The sequence below is a fragment of the Varanus komodoensis genome, unplaced genomic scaffold (assembly GCF_004798865.1).
Source record: "Varanus komodoensis strain SLA01 unplaced genomic scaffold, ASM479886v1 scaffold23, whole genome shotgun sequence".
Lineage (NCBI taxonomy): Eukaryota > Metazoa > Chordata > Lepidosauria > Squamata > Varanidae > Varanus > Varanus komodoensis.
In genome coordinates, this window is record NW_025335627.1 from 555,790 (window position 1) to 577,384 (window position 21,595).

At 39.9% G+C, this 21,595-nt stretch overlaps 1 protein-coding gene across 3 annotated transcripts in view; it reads left to right on the forward strand.

The window, feature by feature from the left end:
• The window catches only part of TRAK2 (trafficking kinesin protein 2), a 42,662-nt gene that overhangs the window by 5,745 nt on the left and 15,322 nt on the right, over positions 1-21,595 (forward strand). The window contains exons 2-7 of one of the 3 annotated variants that reach the window (XM_044431867.1): positions 6,479-6,776; positions 7,545-7,730; positions 13,821-13,874; positions 14,218-14,291; positions 18,250-18,366; positions 19,144-19,353. In XM_044431867.1, the coding sequence (XP_044287802.1) occupies positions 6,740-6,776; positions 7,545-7,730; positions 13,821-13,874; positions 14,218-14,291; positions 18,250-18,366; positions 19,144-19,353 (678 nt within the window). In that variant the 5' untranslated portion in view covers positions 6,479-6,739. Of the gene's footprint in view, positions 1-6,478; positions 6,777-7,544; positions 7,731-10,078; positions 11,753-13,820; positions 13,875-14,217; positions 14,292-18,249; positions 18,367-19,143; positions 19,354-21,595 lie in introns of those variants that run through there. The other 2 variants (XM_044431868.1, XM_044431869.1) reach the window with 2 other exon arrangements.

Sequence of the window (21,595 nt, forward strand, 5' to 3'; positions counted from 1 at the left end):
GGCTCTTGCAGCCTTCCTTAACGTGGTGCCTGGTGCCTGGTCATGTTGGCTGGGGCTGCTGGGAGTTGTTGTAGAGCAGTCTGGTGAGCACTAGGGTGGGGGAGGCTAGGTTATCAGTGCACTTTGCCTTTTACAAGTACTAATTCAATTCTTTATTGAATGGTTGAAATGGACGTGTTTGCTGTCAGACTGCCATTTTCAAAAGTTACATTTTGGCAGCAAGTAAAAATAAGTTTAGCACAGTACAACAATTCTGAAAATAACAGTAGTACTTCATACATAGCAAGTATTTTCTCTGACACACTGATGCATTGCTGCAAGTAATTGTCAACATCATCTGTCACACTGAATTTGGCTTATGTCCCAACAGCATAGTTCTGTGTAGGCTGGGTGCCAATCCTTTGTGCAGGCTGGCAATAATTGTTATAAGAACAGATAATGTAGGAAACCTGTTGAACAAAACAATTGAAATGAAAGTTTAAATGGAAGTGCCGTGGTTTAGCTTGTGTAATGAGCTTACTGGCTGTGTTCAGACAACACAATAACACATGCTTAAAGGTTGAGTGTGAGTTTTTGAACTCTGCGTTATTGTATTGTCTGACAGAACATTTTGGCAGGCATTCATTCATAGGGTTGCCATAAGTCAGATTTGGCAGCACATAACAAGGCATCAGGAACATTAGGTGTGCACCCTTGACTCAAACATGTGAGGGAAGATAGGAAGGAGAAAGCTTTGCTGAAATAGCTGCCTTTATTCTGCTGGGACCTTATCTTTAAATAAGACATGGATTTTCTACAAATACCTAGTGAAATGCCTAATAAAGCAGATACAAAACAAATATAAACAAGTATCATAGGACCAAGCCCTAAATTTGCCCCATTATTGATCAGCTTGTATTACATATTGTGTCTCTTGAGGTCAGTTTATTTCTTCATACTGCAGATTGCAATAAACTTTTCTGGAATAAGTCTGCTTCAGGAAACAGAGTGAGTAAGGGGTAAATATATCTAAATACCATGGAAAAAACACAGAAAATTAACATGTATTCCACCTGTGATTGATTCAAAGTGCCACAGATAGGTAGAGAAAAAAAGATACCTTTTTTTTTAGAGACATTTCTGGAAGGTTTATATTGAGAAGGTTTATAAGAGAGAATTTTGTCCTTTTCAACAGCAGGAAATAAATCATTTGCTTTTGGCTTTCCTGAATTGTAAGATGAAATTCTGCAACCAAAGAGAATGTGTAATGAAACTTGGTGGATTAAAATGTTGAAATTAATTATTTGAAAGCAACTTAGGAGAATTTATTTAGGACAGGTTTTCAGCAAGACTGAACTGGAAGGGCCAGAGGCATCTGTGGATTTGTGACAGCTGGATTGCCAGAAAACTCAGATGGAACAAGGGAGATGGGTGGGATAGCATTATGTTCGCTTCTGTGTCCTTTACCTTCATAAGATGGTTGAGAATTATTTGAAACACTTTTAAAAAGTTGTTGGCTTAGAAAATTGAAGCTTTCAGTTTTCCAGTTTTTTACAAGTGGCTTTTAATTGTTGTTACAAGAAACCTGAGTGTCCCATCTTAACATATTTCCATTGCTTTCAAAGTATTCTTGAACTTTATATCTTTTTTATTGGCCTGCAGCTATTATCTCATACTATTTCTCCCACTCTGCAGTTAAATATATCTACCACCTTCCCTGTTTTATTTATGAATCTAATAAATAGATGATACTGCACCAAGGGTAGCATAAAAACTATACATCTCTACTCAGAAGCAAGTCAAGAGTCTCCAGCAATTAAATATGGCTTTTCTTCTGGAATAATTTGTTTTATTTGTAAGGCTTTGTTATCTCTGTAGCAATATAAACATACCTTGAATACACAGTATTGTACATCTCTTTAAAAATACTTTGAATATATTAAGAATAAGCAACTTAGAAAACTGAGATTGTATACTTGAAAATTTAATAGTATTCTTATAATGCTAGTATATAGCATTGGTCATTTTTTATACCTACTGTTACTCCACAACATCGCTAACCTTTACTTAATGTTGGCACTGGCTATTAAGTATGCAATATAGCTGGATATTCATTAAAATTTTACAGAGAAACTGAATGTCTACTCTAGATTTTTTATTGCAGAGTCTGTTTAAATGCAGTTGCGGTTAGAATGGATATCATTCAGATGGTGGGGAAATGAAGTCAGTCACTGAAAATTTAATAGCTGCTATTGCCCATGCACAGGATTTCAATCTGTGATTTCAGTATGTAGACTGTAGCAAATATGTCATTCTGCATTATTCATGGTTTAGAGCAGAATTGATAGGCAGCATTCTTATCTTTGCCAAGTGGAAGTAATAAATATTACAATATTTTCTCTCTACCTTCCTGGTTACACTGAGTACTTGGGTACAACTCACTGTTATCGCTTCCACAATTGTACTTTTTCTGTTTTTATGAAATGTTAGTTTGATTGGTTTTTAGCTCTCTAAATTATTCCAAACACTGTAGCAAAGAATGACTGTATTTTATACTAATCCTGTTCTTAATACATTCACAAAATGTGCTGGCCTTTAGCTCAACATGAATAGTTAAATATATTATAGCATATTCTTTTCCCCCAGTACTTTTGAATATTTTCCTGCTGCACATGTTTAGTGAATGACATCAGAGTTTCGTATTCGGAGGCTGTGCTGTGCCTTCATTTTCTTTGACCAATTCTACTTGGATATTGCACACTACATGGTGAGGCCTACCAGCTTGGCTAGTTTATACCAGACATAGGGAGTTTATACCAGGCACGGGGAGTCCGAAACCTTTATTTATTTATGGACCGCGGGCCATAGTTTGAGGACCCATGGCTTAAACTATTTTGGCTTAAACTATTTTGTAAGCCGCCCCGAGGCTTCGGCGAATGGGGCGGCATAAAAATGTTTTAATAAATAAATAAAATAAAATAAAATAAAATAAAATAAAATAAACCATTTCAACAACCTGCAGTAAGAAATCCTAGGACCCAGTGAAGAGCTATTGTCCATATCCTGCCAAATGCCTGAGAATAGTGGAAAGTCTTGACCTGTGTTAGAGAAGACTTTCTTCCTTGTTGCCACCAACCAAGCCTCCCTTAGTGGAGGAAGACCTTAAATGATGAATGCAGTATATGAGTAGGGTCACAATTGGAGAGGTGCTGTGTCATATATTGTAGTCCTGGACATTGCAAGCATTATACATTAAAAGCAGCACCCTGAATCGATCTTGGAAACATACAGCCTGTGCAAAGCAGGCCAGAATTGGTGTTATATATTCAAATCTCGGCCGTGTTATCAATCTGGCTGCCACATTTTGCACAAGCTGCAGCTTCTGAACTGTCTTAAAAGGAAAGCCCCGCATACTGATGGCAATGTCCAAATTTGAACTTCTAGTGGCTTTGCAAAAATATGTGCATTAAAAAGGGGGATGAAATTGTAGACTTTGATAAATATTGGACAGACTTTGTAGCTTAGTAAATAGCGGGGTAAACATCACAACACAATTTTTAAAGTAAAAAAAAACTTTAGGAAGCTATTAATAGCTTAATAATTGTTAGGTCAGAGCATACATGCAGATTACTTATTGTTATTGTCTAATTCTTATTGTTACATTAAATAGGTTAACCCATGGAATAAATGTACCATCATTCCAACTCTCCACATAACAGCACTGAAAGTGCTTCTCATTAGCAGACAGGTTCATATTTATTCTAAAAGGAGGCAACCTACATTAGGAGAACATGTACACTGTTACATTTGCACTACAGTTTGCTTTGGCACAGTTTCTTCCCATGCTGCTTTTTGGTTTAAAACGCACCCAGAATGGCTCACAAATGTGCGTACAAATTTAGATACAAGCAATGTGAAAAAATGCAACTTTCCACAAATATAAAACAACAATATATCAATAGCATTATAATACAAAAACCATAGATATAAACACATCATTCTTTCCTCCCACCTGAAAGCAAAACCAGTCCCTGCCAGAATACTAAAGCAAGCAGGCGTAAGCTCACTCACTCAAGGATCTGAGAGGAGCTGCCAAAGGCAGCCACCTTCCAACCAGGAGCTCCAGGTGAGGGAGGCAGGGAAAGCAGCTAGAGGTGAAGTCAACAGTGGACTTCACCAGCTGTCTCTATGTTGTAGTGTATGTACACATTTAGAATAACCAATATGTGCAGTGACTGCCTGATCTATATGTTGTAAGAAAATAAATACTTATAATATGCTGCATATATGACGGTATACAGTAGTTCCTTGGCTCACAAATGCCTCAGTTCACAACCAAATCGAGTCCTTTCATAAAAAATATGACTCAGGTCATGAACTCCACATTGGGTGGTGACCGCGATCGCAGCCATCTCCCCCCCCCCCCGAGTGGGGAGACAGCCGCGATCGTGCTGAGGTGGGGGTGGGGAGATGGCCGAGATCACGCCCATGATTGTACCTGTCTTTCCTGCAGGAACGCAATCGCAGTCTCAGCCATCTCGCCCCCCAGTGCGCCCACGATCGCGCCTGTCTCCCATCCCCGAGTGCTCCTGCGATCGCCCCATCACTCCCCCCCCCCAGCACGCCGGGATGACAGGCACTATCGCGGTCGTGCTTGGGGGGGTGGGGAGATGACTGCGCTCATACTAAGGGTGGTGGGTGGAGATGGCAACGATCTTTGTTGTTCTTTGTCACTTGTTTTTAATCAGAAAAATGTAAAGCAAATAGTTACAGAATGGATTAACCTTATTTACATTGAACCTTATGGGGAAATTTAACTTGGCTCATGACCAATTTGGGTCACGACCAGAGTCCTGGAATGGATTGAGTTCATGAGCCGAAGTACCACTGTACACACTTTTTCAAAATGACTTCTTTGAAGAGTTCTTGAATATTACCAGTTTAAATGGGTATTTTTAAATGTTTGTGTGGCATATAACACTTCGGAGCCATAAGTCTCTAAAGCAAGGGTTTTGAACCTGAGGCTCACGGGCCCAAATTGACCACCCTGGGGTCTGATCCTTCAAAGTCTTCCCCTGGCTTCCCTCTCTTTTCCTTTGGATCTAGTATGTAGCAAACTAGAGTTTCTCCAAAATTTAAGAGGCTCAACATCTTCATCTAAAGCATTAGTCCTCAAACTATGCCCTGGGGGCCGGATCTGGCCCACCATGGCCATTTATCCGGCCTGCCTCAGAGGTTTTTAATGCGCTGCGCGTGCGCCCGCATGCCACATGCACGCCATGTGTGCCTGCCTCGCACCCCCCCCCCCGCGCTCGGAGGCGGCGGCTTGCTCACGGGGAGATCGTTTAGGACTCGCTCAGAGAAAACGATCTCCAAGCGAGCAAGCCGCTGCATCGTGCGCCCACCACTGCATTGCGGCGTGTGCCCGCCTCGCCTTGCCTTGCCTCCCTTTGCACGTCCTCACGCCCGCCCGCATCTTGCCATGCCCGTGTGCCCTGTCTCAGCACATGTTCGCCCGCATGCCCCACCCCTGCTCCTGGGCCGGCCCGCGTGCCCCGCAGGCACCACCTTTCTGGCTCATGCCACCTGCGGTACCTTTCAGCTGGCCCCCTGGTGAAAAAGTTTGAGGACCCTTGATCTAAAGCTACTGCCATCTTGATACTTCTCTGTGGCTTTTTGGGGGTGGGGGGGAGGGGTTATATGTTGGAATCCAGCTTAGCTACTTTTTGATCACACAACCAAGAGCTTAATGATAATAGAACAATTTTCACTTGGATACACCTACCTTCTATATTGGTTTTTAGATTCTGAATTATAGACAAGTACTTATTTTTGGTAAATCCTAGGGGTCAGTGGCAAAGAGAAGAGGAAAGGCAGAGCATGGCTAAATGAAGTAACTTTCCTTATACTGCCTCTGATTATATTACAGTTTGATTTAAGCCAAGATTTGCCAACCTTCAGCCTCAGAATCTATTTTCAGTGCTAGGATTCTGCCTCAGAAAGTAAGGCATGGTGTATAAATGCCTAGCTGTAAAACAAACAGGATTTTCTCCTAGACTCTGTAAAGTTTCATGTCCGCTGATGGTGCTGAATATATAATATGGCAAAAATTGAATTGGGCTTTGAGAATTTGTTAGCCTGGACAAAGAAGGAAAAGGAGCAATAGAAAATATCGTAGTTGAAGACAATTCCATGACTGTAGTGGAGGAAAATCAAGGGAATAGAAGCAGATATAGAATTAGAATTCACTACAATTAGAATTAAAATTCAATATATTCATTATATAGTGCCTTCCTTTGACCCACGTATCCTTAGTTTTTTATGGCTTAATTTGTCATTTCAAAAAATACGGAAAGTATTTTTAAAACCTAGTGGAATCTAATGATGCTAATATTAGTGTACTGGCCACCCTGCCATTGTGCTTCTATAGAAACAATTTAGCATTTTTATTAATAACTAAAACTCAATTTTAATAGCCATTTCTTTAATTCTTTTCAAGATGGTGGCTCATCCAGGCAAGATTGTAACATCTACATCATAATATCAGATGAGATACAAGCTTTGAAGTTGTCGTCCTTGGACCTGAATGATCATCCAGCCCAAAAATAAGCCAAGAATTCTCATAATGCCAGATAAATTAACGACTGCTCCTTAGTCTGCTTTTAAACCAAAGCCATCTTTCAACCAAATTGAAAAGTTGCAACATAGAATGTGAGTACAGGATGTGGTTTTCAAATAATTGAAGTCTGAAGCAAACCTCATGAATTTCAACCACAGAGATCCAGAGAGCATTACTGGTAAGTTGAAAAGACAGTTAAATATGGTGTTAGTAGCTTTCAAAAATGCTTAAATAGTTGCAGACTTTATTAGTGTATTTTTGGAGCTTACTAAGCACAGGCTGTCTCACAGCAAGGCCTCCTATAAGTAAAGAGAATTGCCCAAGCATCCCCAGTGGGTCAAAAAAAAGATAACTTCAGAGCTGGAATTAAGGGGAGGGGGAAGCTATATAAAAATCAGTGAAAGAGATTAAAAATCATAGCTTCTTGATCAGGTCTGTATACATGGAGTTGTTGTGGAAGAGTACTTTTACTTTCCTACAGAGGCTTTGGAATGGTTTTAATTCATTGAACTGAAAGGTGGAATAGGTATTGATTTAGCATGGATCAATGTAGCCTCCTGGTCCTTTTTCGGAAGTTGCAAAAAAAGTATGTTCCCAAATTTATATCAAAGGTATAGGTAATTGTCAGAACTTACCTCCAAAGAATTATGTCACTTTGTATAATTGTATAAAGTTGAGCGTAAAAGCATTTCCATCTATCAGTTTCACTTTTATTAATCACCTGACAAGCAACTCAAAATAGAACAGTATCAATAACTTAGTGTTACCCAGGAAGCTATTTTTTTTTAGGAATCTTTGTTTGGTAGATGTTTTTAAATTGACATTGACAGCCTGTCATGAATGCTTTTGCTATTGAAAGTGCAATTGTTTCTCATGGGAAATTAATGGTTCCCATACCATTTACCCCCAGACTGATTTGTGTCATGAAACCTGTATATATCTTTAGCTAATGGAGACCTTCCTGAAGTAGAACTGGTGAGCATGTTAGAAGAACAGCTTCCTCAATATAAGTTGCATGTGGACTCTTTATATCTCTCTGAAAATGATGATTGGATCCAGTCTGCAGGCTGTCACAGTCACATCCCTGATGTTACTTCTCCAGCCCTTGCTGAGGAGACTTTCCATTACATGAGTAAGTATTTCTACTTACAGCTAAGGATTCCATAGAAATCTAAATGAATTATATAATGTAGCCAGACTACTTCACTGGTTATACTGCTGTACCTAAATCCTTCCTCAGTTTTTCTTTGCTCTCACTTACATTGGACAAAATGGGAGTCAAAGTGACCGGAACATTGTAAAGATTGTACAGAGTATGCATGCAATACAATATAGTTACTGCACAATTCTTTGCATGTTCAATGAGAAGTAAGTCCCATCATGGCAGTGAACTCCTAGGTAAGTGTGCATAGGATTGCAACCCATTGAATCAGTCTCTAAAAGTAGTTGAATGCCCTACAGGAATGACATTTACAAGGTATGATGTCCTTCAGGTGCTGTTGGTTAATGACTTCATGGCAGTATTCATATTTGAAACTAAATTTCTGTAGATTGATAATGGGGCCATCCAGTGTAGCTGACTGTTACCCTCTGAACTCATAGGATTACAGGCATCCAGTGAAAGATGGGAGGAATATGAAGGCTAGGATTGCCATCATGCCCCCCTCACCCTCCAGAACATTTAGATGACCAGTTTTGGCCATCCAAACATTTTCCCATTCTCAGGAGGAAGAGAAATAAGGCACTGCCGAGATTCTTCAGAGGACATTGGACCTTACTCCTCACTTCCCTTCAGCTTTGAAGAGGGATTTTCATCTTCACAGCCTCAGCCAGCATGGAAAGAACTGAGTCAGCTGCAAGGTTGAGGGAGCCCCCCTCTCCCCCAAATTTGGGGTCCCAGCTCCAACCCTGGAGTATTTTTCTAAGACTGGAGCTGGAACTCCCGCTTCTCCTATGCTCCCCACACTGTCCCCTCCGACAATGTCAAGAGGTCATAAATTGCACACTTAATACAGTATATAAGGCTGGAGTGTGTTTCATGGCATACTTGCACTTCAGTGGGGATGGTATCTAAATGTTATCTAAATGCCAGTACGAGGCATATTCCAGGAGCGGAGGTTGTGACAATCCACATTTAAAAAAGGATCTAACACTCATGGTAATTAGCATTTTAAAATGTCAGAATGTATATAATGCTATAAACTTTATGAAAGGAATCCAGTGTCATACAAGTGGGACTTTCTCCTGTGCCTCCCTCAAAAAATCCTTTGGAGGGTCCAGGGACCCTCCAGAACAGATTTTGAGGTCACCCAACAGTCTCATGGGGTTCTATGCTGTACAGTTGAAGTATTAAACAGATTACGGATTACATGAGGACCAGAAAATGTTCTATTAAAGATGTGATGTTGAAGATTTAAAGTCAACCTGCAAGGAACACAAAAGTCCTTTCTGCTTTGAGAAATTGCAGGTTTACCTTTGTTGGTATAAGGAACTGCAGTTGAGGTTTTGAGTTCAATGGTTGTTTCTGGTTTTAAAACTCCACGCCCATACTTGAGCAAACACATTTTTCAACACAGGGCAAAAACATCAGTAAACATAAGCTAAACAGTGACTGGGCTTGTGGGAAAATGTCAGGTATTCCTGAGCAATTGACCATAGGTTATGTTCAAGATCCACAAAATGAGAACCTTGCAATATTTGTGTGCAATGTTCATTTATATCTAAATAACATTGTAAGTGCTAGTTAAATAGTGCCTTATACAACATTTTATTATCTGGGCTCTGATAAATCTTTAAGCTGTAATGCAGTTGTCAAATTACCGTATTTTTCGCTCTATAAGACACACTTTTTTCCCCCTCAAAAGTAAGGGGAAATGTCTGTGCGTCTTATAGAGCGAATGTGTGTGTGCCCGACGCCCGGGACGCTGCCTGCCCGCCTGCACCACGTGGCACCACCCAGCCGGCACACTCTCGGCGCGCGCTGCTCCATCCCCCCTCCAGCGCAGGTGAGAGCTGTGCCACTCAGGGGGAGCGGTGTGGAGGAGGAGGAGCCGTGGGCTTCAACCCACCGGCCGCACGGAGAAATGGACTGCTCACCCCCACCTCCCGGGAAGACCTGCCGTGGAGGAGGAGGAGCCGCGGGCTTTAACCCGCCTGCCGCACGGAGAGACGGACTGCTCACCCCCACTGCCCAGGAAGACCTGCCACAGACGAGGAGGAGCCACGGGCTTTAACCCGCCGGCCGCACGGAGAGACGGACCGCTCACCCCCACCGCCCGGGAAGACCTGCCGCTGCCGTGCCGCCTGGAAGACCACCGCCGGCGTGCTGCACCACACCTGGCCGGCACGTGCTCGGCGCACCCTGCTCCACCCCCCTCCTCCAGCGCAGGTGAGAGCTGTTAATCACAGGTCGGTGTGTGTTTTCAAATGGCAACCCGTCTTTTAATGAAGCCCATGGGGAAGTGATGGGGAATGTGCCTGTGATTAACAGGAAGCTTTCCGTGGATCCCTCCTCTAAAAACTAGGTGTGTCTTATGGTCAGGTGCGTCTTATAGAGTGAAAAATACGGTAATGACTGACTGTGTGTACTATGGGTGTGTTTGGATTTCTGTATCCTTCTGAGCCTTATAGGTATGTTTGACAAACCTCCACAAGTACCTCATATGTCTCTTCCAACATGCCCCAAATTTGCTGTTACTGAAAAGACCAACCAGCTTCTTGCTCCCTAGTCCTGCTCTCCACGTTATTGATGCTATTGAAGACAGATTGAATAGGGTTTCATGTATGAAGCTTTGATTCTATTTCAGCTGGAAAGTGTTCTAAACATAATGTGCTCAAATGCAGTTCTGGCTGTTGTATTGTGGATTTCAGACCAAGAATAATTAGTTACTTGTAGATATTTCCAGCAGTTTATGTGTAGAGAAATGTATAAGTCAGCATTGTGTTAGTACCGAAAATTTTGAATTTGCAACATATAGTGCTATGATTAAAATTGACCATTGTTTCATACTCCTAGAGTGGTGGTGCTAGTGTCAATTATTTTGTGTTATTTTCTTTTTTCTTGGTTAAATAACTATTAGGACCTGAGTGAATCCCTAGCTAGTTAAAAATAAATTGTTTCATAATAGTATATTGGAAAGTAGTATCAAGAAAAAGCACTAACCTTAAGCTTTCAAGTATTAACTAGTCTTGCATCATGAAATGCATCAGAATCTTTCCTAAATGCTGATCCCAAAAGTTGGTATAGTATCTTATGTGGCTGCATTTCTACAGCCTTTCCAGTTGAGTTTAGCTCCTTTTGACGTGCAGTCCAGCATTTCAGTTTATCAAGAGTGTGAAGAACTGAAATTTGAACAGTTCTTCCTACAGTCTTTTTTTCCTCTCTGCTCTCTCATATTGCCACGATATGAAGCAATGTTAGGACATTACCGATAAGACCCACTGCATAACAGGATGCTGCATCTTTTTTTAGTGATGAAACAAAGGTCTGGCAGAAATAGATCAATGATGTACGCTAGAAATAATTGTTTACAAAAAGAATGCATGCATCCCCTTTGATATCTAATTATGTAGCTTTGCTGAATCAGCTTTATCCATTGCTGAACTTTTGCTTTGAGATGCTTAAGAAAATAGCACCCCTGGCCTGCCAACCAGTATTAAAATATATTGAAATCATATATATATTTGAAAAACTGGGCAAGATTAATCTTGTGTGAACTTGGTGAATTCTGAACACCTACAGTAAGAGGGTAAATTAGGAGCACAACTTCAGCAAACAATCTAATAAAATTGCAATGCTGCTTATTTTTGTAAGCAAGGTTTTAAATCTAAGGAACTGCCAGCTGCATATTTCTGTTGTGCTCAGAGCCACATGTCTCTGTTCTCTGATAATAGCTCAAAACTGCAATGTAGCTCCTCCTCTTTTCTGACTGTTGCTTGGAGCAATGTTTATTTGATAGACAACTGAGTAAATATAGGGAGTGCTTACACTGTGGCACAGTGGCACTGCATGCTGCAGAAAAAAACATTCTGACCAAGCCTAACCTCGGCATGGACATACTTCTTTGGAGCTTCTCCTTATATATGAAGGCATGGCCCTAGATAACAGAGATACCAACCAAAATGAAGAGCTGCTTGCAGCTTTCACTTTACAAAGTAAGTATATAAAAATCAGTACAACTGTTGTGTCTTGTTTGTGAGTTTTACAGAAATAATTGAGGGACTAGTACTTTCAAAGCCATAATCCTTTTGTGATGTTAGTGACTGGAATTTTTATGTTCTGTGACCTATCTGTAGGTTCTCTGGTCTACTAAATGGGAACTCGCCCAGGTCAAATCTAAGCCTGCTATAAATTCTCTAGGTTTCACAAAGGCCTCTCTCCCTTAGCTTTTCATAGAAAGCACCTGCAATGCATAGGGTTGGGTCCAATGTTGCATAAAGTAAACTCTGCAAAATGGACACTACTGCTGGCAGAAAGAGGGAAAGGTTTTGTTGTTGATTCTGTCTCTTCCTTGCAGCCTCTATGCACTGAAAGTTTGCTCTGTGGTTTGTGGGACCATCCAGAATAGGGGAACAGGTGGCTCTGGAGTTTGCTAGAGGGAGGGGAAATAAGCAAAAATGTTCTCCCTTTCTAGAACATCCAGTTCATGGAACAGGAGCTTCCACTGGATCCAGTTTGCTTCAACAGAAGGAGCCCTTCAATTTGTAAGGTTGCATTTCTGGATCCATCCCACCGAGTTAGAACATACTTTACTGTTGCCTGGAAGCCAAAAAGCTGCTTAGGTTTATGAAAGTGGTTTGTGCTTGCCTAGTGGCATCGTAGAGTTTTCTCAGCTGGATTTTCTACTGTTATTGCCATATCATGTAATGCCTTTGAAAACCTGAGATATTGTCTACCTGTCTTCCAGGACTGTTGTGAGAATTACATGAAGATAGGCATGTTGAAGTGCTCGGAGAGCAGAAAAGTGCTAGATAATTACTAAACAATGCTAGTGGCTGAAAGTACTATACCACTGGAAGAAAGCACAGCTTGGGTTCTCCTCTCCCTCCAATATCTGCATACTGTCCTTATTAGTTAAGCTGAGCAGGCCTTTGTCCTTTTACTGATGTTTAGTAAAGTTAATTGTTTGACTTTGTCCTCCTTTCGAATAAGCTATGAGCCATTAAAATGTAAACAGGGTGTTGTAGTACAATAAGTCAAACAGTTCCCCCAGCTTCTTGTTAGCTTTTACATAGCACTGTACCAGGTCCCTTTCCAGTTAGATTATATCAGATGTTCTCTGTCCATAACAAATGGGGAAATAAATGCCACTGCTCCACTTCTTTTTTTCTCTGTATGGCTGAATAAACACAACTGAGCACAATTTCAAAGGGTTAGAAATTTAAATTACAACTTATAAAAATTTTCAGAAATGTTGTGTACCATGATAGGTTGGAAGGTGATAGTGTTTGCCACTAAATAAAGCATAAGAAGGTGGACACTCATGTGTTCAAGTTGAATAGCAGTTAAAAATGAAAAAGACAAATAATTCACCAAATGGCTTACCCATTATTAACACTGCTGTGCTGCAAAATTAATTGCACAAATTAATTGCAAATTTACTTGTTTTGGTATGGCTATCTATGTTTGCTACTCTTTTATACCTGCTTTATGCTAGATAATTTTCGTTCTCCATATCATTTTTAGAGGGAGCACAGCTTCAATGCGCCTTTTAAAATCCACAAATGTTTCTCAAATGTAATTAAGGTGTTTTCAGGCAGCCAGTCCTGGGCCATGACAGAACAGTGCTCACAAAGGCTTGGGCTTTTCATCCTTTTCTGTGAGAAGTGAACACTCGCTGTGCAACATGCTGTCAACTGAAAGATCTGCGTGTGGGGGGAATGCTCTGTATGCTGCACGCACAAAGATTTTCTGCATTCTGATCATTACTGGCCAGCCTTTGGTTTACATGCACATATCCTACCTAGCAAGAATTCGCAGGCAGGTGTTAGAGCTACAGATTTTACCACACAGCTTCCGTTTGCAAACATGAGCCACTTCCTGCTTCTGCATGAATCTCTGCTTTCTCAGTTTTGTTGGTTTTGGTCAGTGTAAGAGGAAATTGCTTGGAAATAGCAAGGGCACACTGTACCTATGGTAATTCAGCAACAAATTTACAACCATACAGTTTTGTAACTATTGATGCTTTCTCCTTCCTCTCCTACTTCTGTTCATCTGTACTAGCTCTTATTGAACTTCCCCCTTCCTACTTGGCTGGACCTCACAAACAGGCACAAGGTAATTCCAGCTTCTGTCCTCAGCTCTTCCATGACAAGTGCCAGTAGAAATTGCTTGTTAGTTTTTATTACTGCTAACTTTTGCTCGATTGTAATGTTTTCCTCTTAATTATTCATTACAGCTGATTCCATAAAAATTCCTTGGAATTAATACTTAAATATTTTCTAAGTTTTTTTCAGAAATATTATAGAAAATTTCATCTGAATGCTACATTTTAATGTGCCTTTGAGCTCACCCACTAATCCTCACAAGCTTTCTGCTTTAAGTTTCCAAATATGTTATCCTTAGTTACTGTGCGTGGTTGTTCCAGTTAAACCACATTGAGTCATTGTTTGGTTTTCAGTTCTTGGCCCAGACAGACATGAACAGGTGACAAGTTCCAATGATGCTGAAGTGGTCACACGTCTACTGGCTGAGGTATAATTATTCAGTTTTAATTGTTGTTTTAATTTTGTGGTTGCTATATGTTTTGTTTCTTACATTTGTGCTTCTTTTGATCTTTCAGTTTCATGGCTTATTATGTATTTAAATTGTTATGTTTGCTTATGTAAACTATCCAGAGAATTTTTTATGGGGCAGCATGCAAATACTGTAACTTCATAAAAGGTTTAGCTTTTGTTTGCTATAAAAGATATGTATTTTTATATTATAGGATTTACTTAAAACTTGTATGACATACACACAGATCCTGATTAGACCGCAGATATAGTTAGTCAAATTATTAAGAAAAAAATGGAATGCTGTTCTACTAAAATCATTAGAAATTTGTGCAACTCTGATAATCTTTTAACTGAACAGTGTCATATAAATGTTTTGAATAAATACATAAAATAAGTAATGGGAAGTAGTAACAACAAAAAAGAATTAAAGCAATAGCTTGGAGGGGAATAATGTAATCAGATCGGCAGCAGAAGCCCTCCTCCGGGAACCCTCTGTGAAAGACATCAGGAGACAGAGTACCAGGAGGAGGGCCTTCTCTGCAGTGGCGCCCCATCTATGGAATGCACTCCCTAGGGTGGTCTGCCTGTTTTTCGGTGCCAGGTTAAGACCTTTTTATTTATTCAATATTTTAATAAGTTTTAATATTGAATTTTATTACCGTATTTTAATTTGCAGCCAGAGTGGGTTGTCAATTTATTTATATTATATTGTTTATGTACCTCGGAATATTATTTGTGTAAGCCATCCTGAGGCTCTTGCAAAGGACGGCATACAAATATCTTAAATAAATAAATAAATATACATTTCAGGGAGGTACAAATAATTATTAAGTGCAAGCATATCTAGTGACACCATTAAAGAGTCTACAGCTCCCCCTGTCTGATGGTGCCAGCATCAGAATCTTGGTTCTCACTACATGTCCCATCTGTATAAGCTGTCTATACTTAGAATTAGGGTCCCATGTAGAATTATCTGTCTGGAACAGGCAGTGATGTTTCAACTCCAGGCATATTTGGATGAAGATATTTGAATCTGTTCCAGTCCAGCTTCCAAACTGGCTATGGAAATAAAACTGCCTCAGTTAATTCTGCTGAAGTGATCTTCACCTGAAGACAGACAGAGGGAATACAACCCCATTGTGCTTCTAAAAATGACAGCAACTTTCAATAATACCAACTATAGCAGCTTTTTAATAGATTTTAGCTATTTTCAATGCTGTCATCTTTTGTCTCCTTCTGTACTGTGTCATCAAAGTGAAACTTGGAGGTATGGTGCTATGATTGCTCCAGTCCTTCCTCAATAAACACGTTCAGAACTTTTTTGGGGTGTGGTGGAAATAGGAAGAACTAATGTTCCACTTACAAATGTGGGCCTTGGGATGTGTCAGTATTCTAGCCCTCCTCCCATACCTATTCTCTCCTGAATATTTACAAGAAATTGCTGGGAAAGATAATTCAGAGGCTTGTACAGAGGTGTCACAGATCAAAATACAATATGGTAGAAAGATCACTGGTTTATACCTGGCTGGGATTGCAAAATTTGATGAGTTGTCTTGGAGGTATTCCCAGAACCAGCAATAGCTAGGAAGATGCAAGTGACCTCAGTGACTCATAGTACTTTTTACTAGCTCAGAGTCTGATAAACCTGCCCATCTAGAAAAAAATGGGAACCTTACCTCTGTGTTTTATATATGCTAAAGATGGGAAGCATTCAGCCTGAAGGCTAGTGCAATCTTGGATTCCCAACTATTCCCTGGCTTAATTTGGAATTACCTTCAGTAGTAGATTGAAAACCTTAAATACCCCACAAAGAACTGAACTGCTGAAAACTTTTTAAACTGCACAGTTTGCAGACAGGAGAGCTACAGCAACAAACTCAAGTGTGAATTTTGTAGGCAGGGGACTTGCTTATTTGTGAGTAGTCAAGCAGAGGTATAATATTTGGAGTACTAGTTGAAAGTCCTGCTTAGTGATTCAGGCCTGCTTACTCTTGGGTAAACATACAGAAGACATACCTTGCTTACAGTTGAGTAGGCTTAAAATGGCAATCACATTTGGTCCTGCATTCTCTACTTATGATCCTGCCCACAATTTGAATATGGCCCTGAAGACTTTCCCATTTTGCAGTTTCAATCCTCAGGCTGAATTAATTCTTTACCCTGATGCATCTGTATGCATGCACATAACTACTTCTTATTTTATTATTATTATTGTTATTATTATTAGATTTCTAGCCTGCCCTGCTAGCCACACAGCTCCCTCAGTGGGTTACAACCGCGAAACCATACAAAACAGTGTAAAACAATAAAAACATCTCAAATATTAAAATGACAATAAAACAACAATAAAAATGCACTTCTGTCCCATTCTGTTAGAATAGCATTAAAACCCAGTTTAACCATTAAAATACCAGCAGAATAAAAAGTTCTTTGTCTGACATCGAAAAGAATGCAAAGATAGTGCCAGGAGGTCCGCCTGGCGCCGTCGTTATTTGTTTTTCGGTGCCAGGTGAAGACCTTTTTATTTAAACGTCATTTTAATTGTTAACAATATTTGCTTATTTATCTGGCCAGGGCGACTTCTTTTATATTGTTATTTATTTTATATTGTTAATTTTATATTGTTATTTTTGTATTTTATTGTGTTGTAAGCCGCCCCGAGGCTTCGGCAAGGGGCGGCATAGAAATGTATAAATAAATACATACATACATACCAGTCTTCATTAGCAGCCTAGCTGCCCTATTCTGGACTGTCTTGAATGGGAGCCTGAGCATATTTCAATTGTCTAGGCACAAGATTACTAGTGCATCAATAACAGTTCCTAGGTCCTGTCTGTCCAGAAACGGCCGCAGCTGACAAATCAGCCTCAGCTGATAGAAGGTGCTCCTGGCCACCAAATCCACCTGGAATTCAAGGGACAATTCAGGGTCTCGGCGCACCCCCAAGCTGCAGACGTTGTCCTTTAGGAGGAGTGCAGCCCCATCCAAGGCAGGCTGGATATCTCTCATCTGAACAGATGATCCTCCCACCTATGATCCTATAGACTAATGTAATTCTATCTAGATAGTGTTTGTTGCAGAATCCAATGGAGCTCTTATCTCCTGGCTGATTCTTCTATGCACAATCAGTTCTGAACTTAGTGCTTCCTGGGCAACCCAGAAGGTTACACTGCCACCCTGTCTCCTTCCACAAATGAGCATTTCTGTTCATTTCAGGTCTTTCCCTAGGAAGTGCTAATTCTCTGTTGTGTATATGGTGGGTCCTGCTTGCACAACCAAATCAGTGGGACATACTATTTGGGGAATGGAATTGGGGAGGAAAGCAATTGGTGGGGGCATAAGCGCCCTGCTGGATTCTGCACACTGATCTTACTGTTTGGACCCTTCCCATACATTTGTAAACTGATAATTGCTTTTAGTATGTTTTTCAGTAGTTTAGTATAACACTTTTATTATAAACTACAATGTGATGTCACACCCAAAAAAGCAGCATAGAAATATGTTAAATTAAATTAGTAAATATTGTATCCTAGAATCTGTTGTAAAAGTAAAGGGAAGATTGCAGTGCTTGCTTAGCTCACAGGATGAGAACAATACTTAAGCATTTTCAAGGGAGTGAACTTTGTTTTGGCTATTTCAGTCAATACTTTTCTTTGTTTTAATCATCAGAGAAAATGCAAACTCTCTACATTAGACCTGTGCCTGATATTTTAAATATGTTAAATACATGCACTGCCCATTTTTATTTACATTTCTTCATTGATGGGTTTAACAGACAAATAAGGAGAACGTAACATTTAACTCAAGTCTGAGATTTTGTACATTAAGGGAAACCTTTTCTATATGTTGCAAATGAAACAGATGCATGTGTTGTTTTAAATTAGGATTTGAATAAATTCCTTGGACATAAAGCCATTTCTTGTTGTTTCTGAGCAGAGAGATCGGGATCTTGAGTTGGCAGCACGAATTGGACAGGCCCTGCTTAAACGAAACCATATCCTAACTGAGCAAAATGAAGCTCTTGAAGAACAGTTGGGCCAAGCCTTTGACAAGGTGAGTGAGCAGGAACTTGAGCATCTTAAGTGGCAGGAAGATCTTAGTTCAATCTTAGTTCAAGAGCAGATTACTGCACCCGACTAAACCACTACAGAAGTGTGTTTGTATTTAAAACATATTCTACTGAAGTAGAATCAGGCAATAAAGTATGAAATAGTGTGTAATCTATAGCACACATCACCTTGGGAGAAGATAATTTCCTCATTTGATGAATGTGTGAACTAACCCTTCATCTCCCTTCCAGCAAAGGACATGTATTGAGCTAAGGAAGATTGTGCCCATAACTGTTTCTTCCTTCTAGCCTTAGTGCTATTGGATGTATGTCTGCAACTGTGTGTTTTCTAGCACTATCCCTTCTAGTTTTAAAGGCTGGAGGGAGAGAAACCACCACCACCTGGAAAGACGGCTGTATTTTCACCCTGCAGAACAAAGGAAACTGATGGGAAAGAAGCTTAGATAAAAGAAGAGCATCAAACAGGCAGTGATGCCTTTGATTAGTATTTGCAAGGCTGCATATAACCATTTCATATACAATTATTACATAGTGCAGCTAAAAGTACATTAAATATATTAAGATGTCTTTGAGCTCCATATCATAGCTTCAGATGATACCATATTAATAGACCCATCAAACAGAGAAAAAGGAGAGAGGCATACATACAATTTTGGATGGTGGTATCCTATTGTTTTTCACTTGTGCAGTGATCCCTTAGAGGTGGCAGCAAAACCTTGATATGTTGACTGCTTTGGTAAACAAAGGCTTTTTGAAATCAGGTTCATCAGCTACAGCATGAGCTAACAAAAAAAGATGAACTGCTTCGCGTGGTGTCCATCGCTTCTGAAGAAAGCGAGACTGACTCTAGCTGTTCCACACCACTTCGCTTCAATGAGTCTTTCAACTCGTCTCATGGACTCCTGCAGTTGGATATGTTGCAGGATAAACTCAGGGAACTGGAGGAGGAGAACATTTCTCTTCGAACAAAGGTAATCTACATTCATGGGCCTTTCAAACATTAAAATAAATTAAAAGAAACGGCCTGCTAACAAAATTAAGGTCAAGCTTGTTCTGTCTTCAAGATTGCATGAGCCTCTTCTGTTCATTCTGTGATATCACTGTCCCTTACCATCTACTTGCTTCTCCTTTGCTTAAAAAATCGTCTTCATTCTAGATGGAACTTTACTGTTTAAATGCCTTTTTTGGCTTTGCTGAACGGATTTAGTTCCTTTCTGTGGTCTGAGATTTAACTTTGTCTTCTCTGAATTCTGTCCAGTTGAAACTAATGCCCAAAAGTCAGAACTACTTGCCAGTCCCATATTGATTCATTGGGCAATTCATATTAACATATGTCACAGTGAGAGCATGGCTCCAAATTATTGAAGAAGCAGAGCTAAATTGTTTGCTTCGGGTTGTGGCAGAAGTTAACTAGGATCTTGGACCATTCTAATTTTGGGGGTGGTCATAGTCTGCCCTCCTGCAATTGAAGAGAAAACAAATAGAATAATCCATATTGCTCACTTGGGTTGATTTACTGACATCCTGTTTGTCAGATCTTTAGAATGATATGTAAGTTCTAAATTGAATAAAAGTATCAGGAAGGAATAAAATGCCCTTGCTTTCATATAGGCCCTGTGGAACGTAAAAAAATGTTATCTTTTAGCTAACTTGGGGCTAAAAGTTGTATGAGGTAGCTTCAGATGCAATTAACCCTTTAGCGGGAATGTTTGTGAGATACCTCAGATCCTACAGGATGCTCCAATGGAGGACATATATAACCACACAGGCTATTTCTATAATAGGTCAGATTTTGGCTGGCTACCGGAACTGAAAATTATGTGCCTATGCCTGAATGTACATTGGGTCTTTTACACTGTAGAATAGAAATCTTATGGCCTTATTGATTTGAGTGGTGCTGTTTTAGTGACTATTATTTTTATTGTTTTGTTGCATTCTAATACATTGTTTAGACACTGGCCTTGTTTTTATTTTGAGTTCTGTCAAGATTAATTATGATACCTGCTATATTACAGCTCTTCATTAATTTTCTTGTCCTGAAAACTGTTATGTCCTGCATAAACTTGTAATAATTCAAGATAAAGAGTGCTATTAAGGTGCAATCTGCATGTTTACTCAGAAATAAATTTTACTGTGTTCAGTGCAGCATATTCCAAAAAAGAATGCATAAAACTACATCTTTGTGCAGTAAGAGTGAAGAAAACCCTTTAACTTTTACTAAAGTATGGCTCTACTGTAGTACTTTCTCTGTAGATGGCACTTTTACATCAAGTTTACAATCAAAACCAAGTTTACAAGAAAACCTGGGCTGGTACAGATTTTCCAGGCCCAGTACAGTTCCTTGATGTATCTTCTCTTCCCTCATCTGATGTTCATTTATGAACTTTTTATTAATGGAGTCTAGGAAGCCAAGTCTAGGGAATCCAATTGATCCCTACCTCCAGATGGATTCCTTTCACACCCCGTTATAGGCAATCAAATATATTATTCATACTGAATGCAAATCTCACTTTGTGAGTGTCTCTTTTGCAGTGAGTTGTTTAATTTTTGTAATCTTTGAACTATATATTTCTCCACAGCAAATGAAGAAAATGATTTCAATGGAATCAAATGGCACAATTAATTCTTCTTTGTAACCTCTGTGCACCACATATATGGGCTTTATACCTGTGCAAAGCCTTGATTTGGGAAGCTTTCTATGAGTTTTCAGCAGGATCTCTCCCTCATTTTATATTGTCAGTAGGTTCCTGCCTCAGTTCTTCTTCAGCTTCCATTGCGGTTGCCTTGTAGGAAGCCTTATCCTTTCTCCTCAGGATAAAGTTCTGTCCCTTTGAGATTATTACTGAGCATTTCTTCCAATTATTTTCTTTATTTTATCAGCAGTTTTTGGTAATCTTTGATTGCTTCCTTCACCTGAGAGGCATATGGTCATGAAGGCATATTGAGGCCTTCACCTGAGAGGCATATGGTCATTTTTGGAAGTGCACGCACTGTGGCAGCAATCATCTACCAACCAATGGTCACTCATTCTGCCTACTTCCCCTGGGTGAGGGACATATTGTCCATTCCTGTTCGCAGTGACAGGCTATTACCTAACAGGGGAGGAGAAACATGTCTGACAGATTTTAAAGACTCTCCTCCTTAAGGGCAGGGGTAATTCCTATCCCTGCAATGGATCCATAATGACCTGCCCCATCAAAAGCTGCTTCAACT